This window comes from Microtus pennsylvanicus, chromosome 8 (genome assembly GCF_037038515.1).
Source record: "Microtus pennsylvanicus isolate mMicPen1 chromosome 8, mMicPen1.hap1, whole genome shotgun sequence".
NCBI classification, from domain to species: Eukaryota; Metazoa; Chordata; class Mammalia; order Rodentia; family Cricetidae; genus Microtus; species Microtus pennsylvanicus.
In genome coordinates, this window is record NC_134586.1 from 33,634,867 (window position 1) to 33,647,220 (window position 12,354).

Sequence of the window (12,354 nt, forward strand, 5' to 3'; positions counted from 1 at the left end):
AGGTTCCAGGTAATCAGACAAAGACCCTTTGACATGCCCATTTGTTAAAACTGGAGAGAATTTTTAGTAGTAAGATTGCTTTAGGAAAAATTCAAAAGTTTGTCCATATGTGAGAATGTTAAAAATCTGCTCTCAGTGGGGCTTACAAGTATCTCTCTGGCACAGAGAAAGCGCTGTACAAAACTGGCTTCTTGGTTTTTTTTTTTTTGTTTGTTTGTTTTTTGTTTTTTCGAGACAGGGTTTCTCTGTGGTTTTGGAGCCTGTCCTGGAACTAGCTCTTGTAGACCAGGCTGGTCTCGAACTCACAGAGATCCGCCTGCCTCTGCCTCCCAAGTGCTGGGATTAAAGGCGTGCGCCACCACCGCCCGGCTGGCTTCTTGTTTTTTTCCTCTTTTTTTATTTGTTTGTTTTTTGAGACTGGGCCTCACAATGTAGCTCTGGTTGTCCTAGAACTTGCTCTGTAGACCAAACTGCCTCCAAACTCACAGAGATCTGCTTGCCTCTGCCTCCCGAGTACTGGGATTAATAGCATGCATCTCCACTGTCCTGCTAAATAGTATTGTGCTTTATTTTTATGTCTATTAGTGTTCTACCTGCATGTGTCTGTGTACTACATACATGTGTTATGTCTGTGTCATGAGTCCCCCAGGAGTCCGAAATCGTATGCAAAAGCAAAGAGCCTTTATTGTGAACTTGAGCTTGGCTCTCCATCCATCACACCAACTTAGCAGTTGGATCAGAGAGAGCATTGAGCTCAGCTATGGCAGGGTTTTTAAGGAATAAACGATGGGGGTAGGGGAGTTTTGGATTCAGATGGGGGCTGAACAGTTTGGGCAGAAGTGAGGTAGCAGAAGTCTTGTCAAATAGGATTGGTACCTGTGTTGTTGCAAGAAAATTGGCAACCTACATCTAAGTTAGGTACGCTATCCTTAATGTTCTGGAGCATGTAGTACTTGTTTGTCTCAACTCTGACTGGTCCCTCACAGGGTACAGTCTGTGGCTTTTCCTGGTTATTGTCAGGATGAGGCCTAGTCCCAGTCTTAGTCTGCAGGCTGTCATGGCTGCACTAATGTTAAATTAGACCTCTTCAAATGCAGGCCCATGGAGGCATGTAAAGGGGGTTGGATCCCTAAACTGGAGTTACACACATTAAAGGCGTGTACTACCATTGCCCGGCTCCTCTATTTACTTTTAATTTTGTTGACAGTTTTGCTAAATTGCCCAGAATGGTCTTGAACTCACTTTGTAGATGGGCAAACTTAAACTTGTAATCCTTCCTCAGACTTCAAGGTAGTTGGGTTACAAGTCTGTGCCACCAGGCCAGATTAAAAGCAGTCTTATTAGGAGAACAAGGTCTGGGTGACCTCTTTAGTATTTCTTCTGGTGTAAGAATGGTGTAGGAGGGCTGGAGAGATGGCTCAGAGGTTAAGAGCACTGACTGCTCTTCCAGAGGTCCTGAGTTCAATTCCCAGCAACCACATGGTGGCTCACAGCCATCTATAATGAGATGTGGTGTCCTCTTCTGGCATGCAAGCATACATGGAAGGAATGTTGTATACATAATGAATAAATAAATCTAAAAAAAAATTAAAAAAAAAAAAAGAATGGGTGTAGGAGTCCATAACTAATAACTTCAGGCTTACCTGTAAGTCTCGGTTTTTGAGAGTACCCAACCAGAAAGCCTCTCTACAATTGTTGAGGACAAGCATGGCTTTGACTCTGCAAACTAACAGCTCCAGGGACTTTTTGAGTAAAGGCACATGTTTGGTGAGTCTTGTGTCCTGGTGAATCTGAAGAGAAAGAAATCATCCAGCTCTGTCATCATGTTTCATGTCTGAACGTGTCATACCTGAAGAATAAGAGGATATGCCTAGCCAATATGGTCCAGAGACATGGTCCATCAAACAGTACTAGTTTGATGAGTACTCCAAAAAGAATGTCAGCTAAAAACTCAGAACTAAAAGACACACCACCAGCACCTCTAGGTGCCTGGTATGAGCTCTGTTGACTAATCATCAGCAAATTACTTCAAGGTGTATATAATGATATTTAGCTCTGGTCAACTTTAAGAAATGGCTCAAAGAATCGTTTGGTTTGCCAGGTACCACAGAAGCCACCACTGTTTCTATGTTCCTTCAAACGACAAGAGATCAGCAGCATCAATTGGAGGGTTATTTTGTTGTTGCTGCTATTGGATCCCCTCACCCTCCAGAGTCTCACTATGTAGCCCTGGCTGTTTTGGAAACTACATGGATCAGGCTGGCCTTGAAGTCACAGAGACCCATCTGCTCTGCCTTTCAAGTGCTGGAATTAAAAACATGGACCATGAGACCTGACTTAGAGAAGACCTGTAACACTCAGATATTCTCACAGGAGACAACCAAGTCGTGTAGCTCAAACGTTCTAAGATGCCTGGTTGGGAATACTCCAGCAGTTCCCACCAAACAGTTCTCTCTGTGTGCTGGCTAGTTTTATGTCAACTTGACACAAGCTAGGGTCACCTGAAAGGAGGGAACCTCAATCAAGAAAATGCTTCCATAAGACTGCACTGCAGGAAGTATATAGGGCATTTTATTAATTAGTAACTGATGCGAGAGGGTTTAGCCCATTAAGGGCGGGGCTACCCCTGAGTTGGTAGTCTTGAGTTCTATAAGAAAGCAGGCTGAGCAAGCTACAAGGAGTAAGTCAGTAAGCATGGCTTCTCTATCAGTTCCTGACTCCAGGTTCCTGCCCAGGTTTCAAAGGATATGCATACTAAATAAACTCTTTCCTCCCAACTTGCTTTTGGTCATGGTGTTTCATCACAGAAACAGAAGCCCTTTGTAAAAGGGTACTCATCTGGGAGTGTTCTATATTCTCTTACCCCATGAAGTGGACTTTGGTTTGTGGATTTGTTCTGAGACAGTGTCTTCCATGTAGCCTAGGCCAGTCAGCCTCTAAGTAAGTACTGGGATTATATATCTCAGCACTACACTTGAGTCCAAATTTAGAATTTGGGCCTAAATTCAAAATTTTCTCTTTAGGTAACTGCCAGACTCATCTAGTAACAAAGGATTTGCTGACTCTAAATAAACTGCTTGGACACAGGGTTGAAAGCTAGGTCTGGTGGCCTATGTCACAATCTCAGCAGAAAGACTGACTTTCAGGCCATAGATGGATATGCTTCATAATGAGACATCTCTTACCTTGGAATGTCCACAAAGGTGATGAAGAAGCCTTGTGTTCAGCTGAAGGGTTTCCAGCAAGCTCAGAACATCTTCCTAACAACAATAAAATTTATAAATGTTCTGGTTTAACATTCTAATGTTATTTCAGATGCAATATGTTCTTGCAGCAGGGGCTCCAAGGAGGATAAACTCTGTAGGTCCCAGCCTATGCTAATAATTACTGAGTCTGGCCCTCAGTTGGGAATGCTGAATACTTACTGCTAATTGGCTTTAAAAGTCTACCAAGCCTATTTTATAGCTCAAGTGGCTTCTAAAGTATTTGCAGAGACACTGCACAGAAGAGCCTGGTGTAGAGCAACACAATGAAGTACACGTTAAAGGGAATAAGCCCAAAGATTGGAGAGAAGTGTAGAGGTGGGTCTGAACAGAGTGATTTGACTGCCTCAGCTTCTCTGGGCACTTCTGGCTACAGCTGGCATGGTGTCATTTAAAACTGCTGCTCTGAATGTAGGCAACAGATTACTGAAGCCCCAGCCCCCACTGAGAAATAGCCACAGAGAACCCTGGCAACTGGCTCTGCTCTCAGTTCTTACCCGATGTTTCCGAAAGCTGAAGTCGAGGAGGGGCATACACTGCTTCAGAAATGCTTCCACAAAGTGACGTCCATACTGAAGAGAGAAACACAGTGCTGAACTCCGGCTGAGGACTTTTACTTGAAAAGCCCTCAGATGAGGCAGCATAGGCCACTAACTTGTATACATTAAAAATAAATTGGGAGTGGTTCAAAAAGTTAATTTGGAGGATGTAACTGAAGTTGAAAAGCAAACACGCCTGCTATATAAAGTAGTTCCAGAATTAAGTGGACTCTTGTACTTAGACACAGACAATGGCCAGAGCCCTTGTTCTGCTCTGAGAACACGAGCAGCAGCTGATCTCCATTCCCCTGAGTATAATTCATTCAAAAGAAGAAACTGAGAGGACCAAGGAAACACATGGCGTGTTTCCAATCACATTATTCCTCCAGTACACTCATCTCCTGCACTGGACCACGGCAGACTGAAGAAGAGGGAAAGCCACAAGATACCAAGAATGGGGTACCATGTACTTGGAAGAAGATACCAAGAGTAGGGAAGACGTGTTCTCCCCATCATATTCCTTTTGAGCTTACCATCAATTCTAGGGCAGGCATAGAAATCACAAAGGAGAAGGGAAGGGTGATACAACAGTCAGAATATCAACCCCACATTCAAACCACATCACACGCTCGTCTCGTGGAGCAAAGAACTGAACTTGGGGCTTTGCACACACCAAGCAGGTCTTCTATAACTGAGCAACACCCAAAGCCTTGAGCCTTACAAGACTTTAAAAGGGGGAACCTCCCAAAGAAGAAAAAAACGCACAAATTAACACCACCAACGATGAAAACTAAATTAACAGGAGATAGCAATCACTGGTCATTAATATCACTTAATGTAAATGGACTCAACTCACCCATAAAAAGGCACAGGCCAATAGATTGGATACGAAAGCAGAATCCATCCCTCTTCTGCATACAAGAGATGCATCTCAACCTCAAAGACAGACATTGTCTTAGAGTAAAGGGTTGGGAAAAAAAATACCAATCAAATGGATCTAAGAACCAAGCAGGTGTAGCTATCCTAATATCTAACAAAATAGACTTCAAGCTAAAATCAGTCAAAAGAGAGAAAGAAGGTCATTTCATATTAGTCACAGGAAAAATCCATCAAGAGGAAATCTCAATTCTGAACATGTATGCCCCAAATACAAGGGCACCCTCATATGTGAAAGAAACACTTCTAAAGCTTATATTATACATTAAACCCCACACACTAATAGTGGGAGACTTCAACATTCCCCTCTCACTACTGGACATGGAGGAAATCCAGAGGATCATCAGGTCATAATCACCTCTAATTCCAGCTCTAGGGTACCCAGGATCTCTGACTTCTGTGGACACCTGCACTCACATGTCCATACACACATAGTTACACACACATGCACATAGTTGAAAATAATAAAAATAACTTAAAAAAGAAAAGTCAACAGATTCAACGTAATGCCCATCAAAATCCCAGCAAAATTCTTCAAAGACCTTGAAAGAACGGTACTAAACTTCATTTGGAAAAGCAAAAAACCCAGGATAGCCAAAACAATCCTATACAATAAAAGAACTTGTGGAGGCATAAGAATAGACAGGAGGACCAATGGAACCGAATAGAAGACCCGGATATCAATCCACACATCTTTGAAAATCTGATTTTTGACAAGAAAGCAAAAAATATCAAATGGAAAAAAGAAAGCATATTTAACAAGTGGTGCTGGCATAACTGAATATCAACATGTAGAAGAATGAAAATAGACCCATATCTATCACCATGCACAAAACTCAAGTCCAAATGGATCAAAGACTTCAATATAAAGCCAGCCACACTGAACCTTATAGAAGAGAAAGTGGGAAGTACACTTGAACCCATTGGCACAGGGAACCACTTCCTAAATAGCACCCAAGCAGCACAGACACTGAGAGAAACAATTAATAAATGGAACCTCCTGAAACTGAAAAGCTTCTGTAAAGCAAAGGACACAATCAACAAGACAAAACGACAGTCTACAGAATGGGAAAAGATCTTTACCAACCCCACTTCAGACAGAGGTCTGATCTCCAAAATAAACAAAGAACTCAAGAAACTGGTCATCAAAAGAACAAATAATCCAATAAAAAAAAATGAGAGTACAGACCTAAACAGAGAACTCTCAACAGAGGAATCTAAAATAGCTGAAAGACACTTAAGGAAATATTCAATATCCTTAGTCATCAGAGAAATGCAAATCAAAACAATTCTGAGATTCCATCTTACACCTGTAAGAATGGCCAAGATCAAAAACACTGATGACAACTTATGCTGGAGAAGTTGTGGGGAAAAGGGAACACTTCTGCATTGCTGGTGGGAATGCAAGCTGGCACAGCCCCTTTGGATGTCAGTGTGGCGATTTCTCAGGAAATTAGGAAACAACCTTCCTCAAGACCCAATAATACTACTTTTGGGTATATATCCAAAGGATGCTCAATCGTGCCACAAGGACATGTGCTCAACTATGTTCATAGCAGCATTGTTTGTCATAGCCAAAACCTGGAAACAACCTAGATGCCCCTCAACGAAGAATGGATAAGGAAAATGTGGTACATTTACACAATGGAGTACCATACAGCAGAAAAAATAATGCCATCTTGAATTATGCAGGAAAATGGATGGAACTAGAAAACATTATTTTGAGTGAGGTAACCTAGACACAGAAAGACAATTATCACATGTACTCACTCATAGGTGGCTTTAAACATGAAACAAAGAAAACCAGCCTACAAACCACAATCCCAGAGAACTTAGACAATAATGAAGACACTAAGAGAGACTTACATAGATCTAATCTACATGGGAAGTAGAAAGTAGAAAAAGACAAGATCTCCTGAGGAAATTGGGAGGGTTGAAGTGGGGAGGGGAGGGAAGAAGAGAAAAAGGTAGAGCTTAATAAATATCAATTAAAAAAATACACTAGGGCTGGAAAGATGGCTCAGAGGTTAAGAGCATTGCCTGCTCTTCCAAAGGTCCTGAGTTCAATTCCCAGCAACCACATGGTAGCTCACAACCATCTGTAATGGGGTCTGGTGCCCTCTTCTGGCCTGCAGACATACACACAGACAGAATATTGTATACATAATAAAAAAAATATTAAAAAAAATACACTAAAAAAAAGGGGGGGGGGTCCATCCATAGCTCCTCCTCCACTACCTAAAAGCACTGGCGGGAGGGTGAGGGTGAGTATGCTCTTTTGGTTTGTTGGCTGGTTTGAGGTAGGGTCTCACTATGGAGCCCTAGCTGACCTGAGAAGACCAGGCTGAACTTAAGCTCACCGGGATTCACTTGCTTCTGCCTGTCAAGTTCTAGGATTAAAGGTATATGCCACCAGGCCCACCTGGCTCTTAAATTCAGCTACTCTGTAGGCCTTCAACCTAGTTCTAATATTTTAACCAAAAATTCTCCAACTCATAAGAAAATTGCTTCCAACTACTGTAGAAAATATTACCCATTGTCTTCCTTGAAAAATCTATTAGCACAGACTCTGGCATGTAAAAGAGGTATAAAGCAATTCTCTTCATCTGAGGTCCCTCTGAAATGACCCACAGGAATACATTGAACAAAGCCGAGGAAATCTCGTACCTTTAAACACACGTGCAGAACAGGATAACTGTCAAATACCTAGACAGGAGAAAGACAAGAATCCAAAACTGAGGTCGGCTCCTTTGAGTAGTCCAGCCTTTTGCCCCTTAGAACATCATAGTTCTAAAATGAAGAAGGCATGCCAACAGTGTAACAGAAAGGTAATTATAGAGCAAGAAACTCTCATAACTTAAATCCAAGAGAGCAAGAAAGGAGCAAAGGGGATCAAGGAATTGATTCAAACTGAGGATGTTGAAAAGATAGCATTAGAGGCACTTTGATCTGAAACTTTAAGAAAGAGTTTATAAGATGGAGAAGAGGGAATGACATTTTGAGCTGATAGAGCAGCCTGTGCATAATCCAGTCGTAGAAAAAACTGTGTTTGACGACAATAAAGGCAATCAGAGTTGGGAGTGTAGTCAGATCAAAGGACCTAAGGCAAGAGGGGAAAAAATGGGGCAATGACAGGTAGTAAAATATTATTATTATATAGGCAAAAAAAAAAAAACCAAAACACCCCAAAACAAAAAAATCAAACCCAAACAAACAAAAACGAGAGGAGGAGGACGGGGACAGTCATAGTGGCTAGAAGAAAGAGTTGCCCAGAATGAGTAGGGGGTCATGGAAGGGTCAGGAGAACAGCAAGGAGGTGATTCTGGAAAGCAGAGCTGTCGAGTCAGGGTCAGCTGGGAAGGCAGGTCAAGGCCCCCATACTTTCATCAAATTGATGAGGATACTGAAGTCTCGAACAGCCATGTTCCAATACAGGAGCTTCTTTTCATGAACCTGGAGACAGACAAACAGGTCCCAGTCACAGCCAAATACTTCTGCTGCCTTCCCACTAACACAGCTGGTTCATTATCCCTTCTTCAGAGATGTGGCAATCAGTTCACTCATCAGAGGCTCACACATACACTATGAAGACATCAGAGCACCTCACAGCAAATCAGTTACTGTCAAGTAGGTAAAAGCTTCTGCTGGCCATCACATCTCTGGCTTCTGAGTCTTTGGGTAGCCCCTGTCTACTCAACTCTGACTGGGAGGCTGCCAAGACCCATAGCATCTCAAACAGGCTTGGTGCTCTTTAAGCCATGTGGGAAGTGGCTAATAGAAAAAGTAAGGGGAGCTCAATTCTCACCTCCAACTAGAAGGAAAAGAAAATCAAACCAGAAGCTGTTTGAAAGAACTCCTAGATCTTGGTAACTGAAAGGAAACCGCTTAGGAGAAACTATACCCAAGAGATAAAAGAATTAACAATGCCCATTTAACCAACGGTCATTTCTTTTTGAGAGCAATGCCTGAAGCACCTGCTGTGAATCTGTTGCTGTGCCAGCCTGAAGACCTTTCACTGTCTTCTCGAGTTCAGCCATCATCACACGGAAGAAAATGACGAAGGTGTGCCTATAGGGCGAGAGGCATGAACATTCACTCACACAATGCACTGTTTACAAAAAGCTTCTAGGAAGCTGCCCGCGGGAAGAAGTCAGGAGAGCACCACTCATTTCCACCTGTCTCCGAATGTTTTCTTTTTCACTAAGGTCCACTGAAAGAGGGGAATGGAAAGAATTAAACATGAGCCAGGGGACTGGGACGTAGTTCAATAGATAAGAGTGCTGTGCTTACCCACCCTACTGTATGCGGGATTCAGCACACACGCGTGGGCACGGTGATGCACGCCTGCAATCAAAACACTAAGGAGGAAGTGAAAGCACCAGAACTGGAGGTTTAAGGTCATCCTAAACTACACAGGGAGTTTGAGGCTAGCCTAAAATAGATGACACCAGAGAGAGAGAACACACAGAGAGGAGCCAAAGCGAATGGCCTATGAGACAATGGAGTTAGCTTGGAGAAGTGATACCTTGACACAGGTCAAGGTACCTTGATACCTCTTTTCACTGCAGTAGCAGTGAAAGAGCAGGGAAGCCAAGTGTAAACTGTGGCTGTGTTCCCTTCACTGACTATAAGTGGAAGAAAGTCTTTCTAACCTTCATTTTCCTCAAGTAAAACAGTGGTAATGATACCTCTACCTCCCAGGAAACAAGATGAAGATGTCTGATAAACTGGAATGACTTTATAAGTACAAGGTAACCATTGGTACCATAAGACACAAAACCATTAGGTACAATAATCAACTGTTTTTCAAGGTGGTTAAAGTATTAGAAAATGGTCTTAAGTCTCATTTTTATTAATTTTAGTGTGTTGGGAGATGACCCCAGGCCTCCCACATGCTAAGTATGCACTGCCAGTGGGCTACAACCTTAGCATGAGTCTTAAGTTTAAAGGATAAAAGCACAAACCGTAGTTCTTTATCTGTGAAACCTCAAGTAGTGATACTACATTCCTCCATGAGATCCTTTTTACTCACCCTGTGAATGGTTTAAACCTGAAATACCCCACAAGCTCATGATTTGAACACGGCCAATAGTGCTCTTTTGAAGGATGTAGAGAGCCTTTGCAAAGTAGGCCTGGCCGGTGGAGTGGGTAGGCTTTGGAAGGGAACACCTGACCCTGATTCTGGTCTCTTTACTCTAGCTCCTGTTTAGTCATGTGAACAAGTTGCATCCCCAAACTCTTGCCACTAAGTGGCAAGTGATGGAGCATATCTCAACACCATACTCAGCTGCCACAATGGACTGACTGTGACCTAAAATAAGCCCTTCCCCTTTTCAGATTGCTTTTGTTAGATATTTTATCAGTGATGGGAAAAGTAAAGAATACACCTGGATCGCGGGCTCTTCACAGTAAGATTTTTGCTGCCAAAGGAGTAGGTGAGTTTACCCTCTAGACGAGAATTACATGGAGGACAATGGAGCAAGAACTCCCTTACCTGGTCAGAGTAGGGAATGTAGAAGAAGATCCATCTTTCGGTGCATTGACCAGCTCTGGGACACCAACACCAGCGATCTCCTCTATGGCCTTCAGGATATTGTCTGTGTGCTCCAGGTAGATGCTTTGCAAAGTGTCAGAAGAGGAGGGACACACATTATAGAATTACTATCTGCCCTGCTTACTGGCTACTATGTAAGAATGTTTGCTTTAACACCAGCTCCCTTCCTAGGTCCTGCATCTCCTTACCAGGTGCACAGACAATGGAGGCAAATGATCAGAAACCCAAACAAATCTCCCCTCTTTGACGCTCATTTTCTCAGAAATATAGTCAGTGGTGGAAAGCTGACTAACACAGTAACCACCTGCAACTATATTCAGTATCTATACGTACTCTACGGAAATCCATGAAGGAAAGAACAAAAAGCAATCAGCATTACCCTATTGTTAGAACCAGATCAGATGGTGAGTAGTCAATTTCCAGAGTTGTAGAAGTTCAAGACATGGAGTCAAGCCTGGTGGCATATGTCTGGACTCTCAGTCACTTGGGCTGTTAGAGGCAGGAGGATCCCAAGTTCAAGGCCAGCTTTGGTTACAGAATGAGTTCAAGGTGAGCTGGGAAACTCCAATCTCAGTCTCTCTCTGTTACTGTCTGTCAGTCTGCCTGTCTTTCTCTCTCTCACACACACACACATAAGAGAAAAGGAAATTCAAGGTATGATACAGGAACTCAGGTACAGCACTGTTAAACACATTAGAACAAAAGAGCTAGTAAATACACATCACCAACAATAATAAACTTTTTAGCTGGGCAGTGGTGGTGCGTGCCTTTAATCCCAGCACTCGGGGGGCAGAGATAGGTGGATCTCCATGAGTTCTCAAGGCCAGTCTGGTCTACCAAGTAAGTTTCAGGACAGGCTCCAAAGCTACAGAGAAACCCTGTCTCAAAAACAAAAATCAAAAAAATCAAACCAAAATGATTGATAAATAAACTTTTTTCTTCTTTCTTTTGAAGGTTTATTTTATGTGCGTTGGTGTTTTGCCCCCCGCCCCGTGTGTGTGTGTGTGTGTGTGTGTGTGTGTGTGTGTGTGTGTGTGTGTGTGTATGTGTGTATGCCATATCCCTTGGAACTGGAGTTGCAGATAGTTGTGGATTTCATGTGAGTGCTGGGAATTTAACCCTGGTCTTCTGGAAGAGTAGTCAGTGCTCTTAATTGTTGAGCCACTTCTCTAGTCTCAATAATAAACTTTTCTAAAGCAAAAAAACAAAACAAAAAACCAAAAAACTTCATGGGAAGCTACATGTATTAAGTTTTCAAATAAATTTCCCTTTCTCTCCCTATGTAACTCTGGTGACATTCACTTTGTTTTTGTTTTTCAAGACAGGGTTTTTCTGGACATCCTGGAACTTGCTCCTTAGACCAGGTTGGCCTTGAACTCAAGAGATTTGAGGAGTGCTAAATTAAGTTTCAATTAGAAACAGTTAAGGGCTGGAGAGGTGGCTCAGCAGTTAAGAACACTACTGCTCTTCCATAGGACTCAGGGCCAATTCTCAGCACTTAGTGGCTTACAAACACCCAAAGCTCCAGTTCTAGGATATGATGACCTTCTCTCACCTCTGACGCCAGTGCATACACATGGTGCAAAGACATGCAGGCAAAACACCTATATGATAAATTAAAAAATGGAAACACAAAGAGCCAGCTGGATGGAGCACACTGGAACTACAGCACTCAGGGGGTAGAGGCAGAAGGAACAGAAGTTCAAGCCTGTCTTCAGCTAGACACGCTGGAAGTAACAGATACGACTAGACACGATGGGCAATAAGTGTATCTGATTCACTGTCAACAAGGAAGGACACTACTCTATTCTCTCTAATTGGATTGTTGTAAGGAATTAGCTAACAGCAGCCAGCAGAAGGAAAGCATCTTAGGATCCAAACTCTAAATTATGTTCATTCTAAACCATTTGCTCGGCCGGGCGGTGGTGGCGCACGCCTTTAATCCCAGCACTCGGGAGGCAGAGGCAGGCGGATCTCTGTGAGTTCGAGACCAGCCTGGTCTACAAGAGCTAGTTCCAGGACAGGCTCCAAAACCACAGAGAAACCCTGTCTCGAAAAACCA

The 12,354-nt window shown here is 42.7% G+C and overlaps 1 protein-coding gene across 6 annotated transcripts in view; it reads right to left on the minus strand.

The window, feature by feature from the left end:
- Fancd2 (FA complementation group D2) overlaps window positions 1-12,354 on the minus strand; it is a 73,296-nt gene that overhangs the window by 4,353 nt on the left and 56,589 nt on the right. For all 6 annotated transcript variants that reach the window (XM_075983169.1, XM_075983166.1, XM_075983164.1 and 3 more), the window contains 7 exons: window positions 10,233-10,355; window positions 8,713-8,806; window positions 8,120-8,191; window positions 7,406-7,444; window positions 3,761-3,835; window positions 3,186-3,260; window positions 1,644-1,790 (listed from right to left, as the gene is read on the minus strand). In XM_075983169.1, the coding sequence (XP_075839284.1) occupies window positions 1,644-1,790; window positions 3,186-3,260; window positions 3,761-3,835; window positions 7,406-7,444; window positions 8,120-8,191; window positions 8,713-8,806; window positions 10,233-10,355 (625 nt within the window). The remainder of the gene's footprint in view (window positions 1-1,643; window positions 1,791-3,185; window positions 3,261-3,760; window positions 3,836-7,405; window positions 7,445-8,119; window positions 8,192-8,712; window positions 8,807-10,232; window positions 10,356-12,354) is intronic.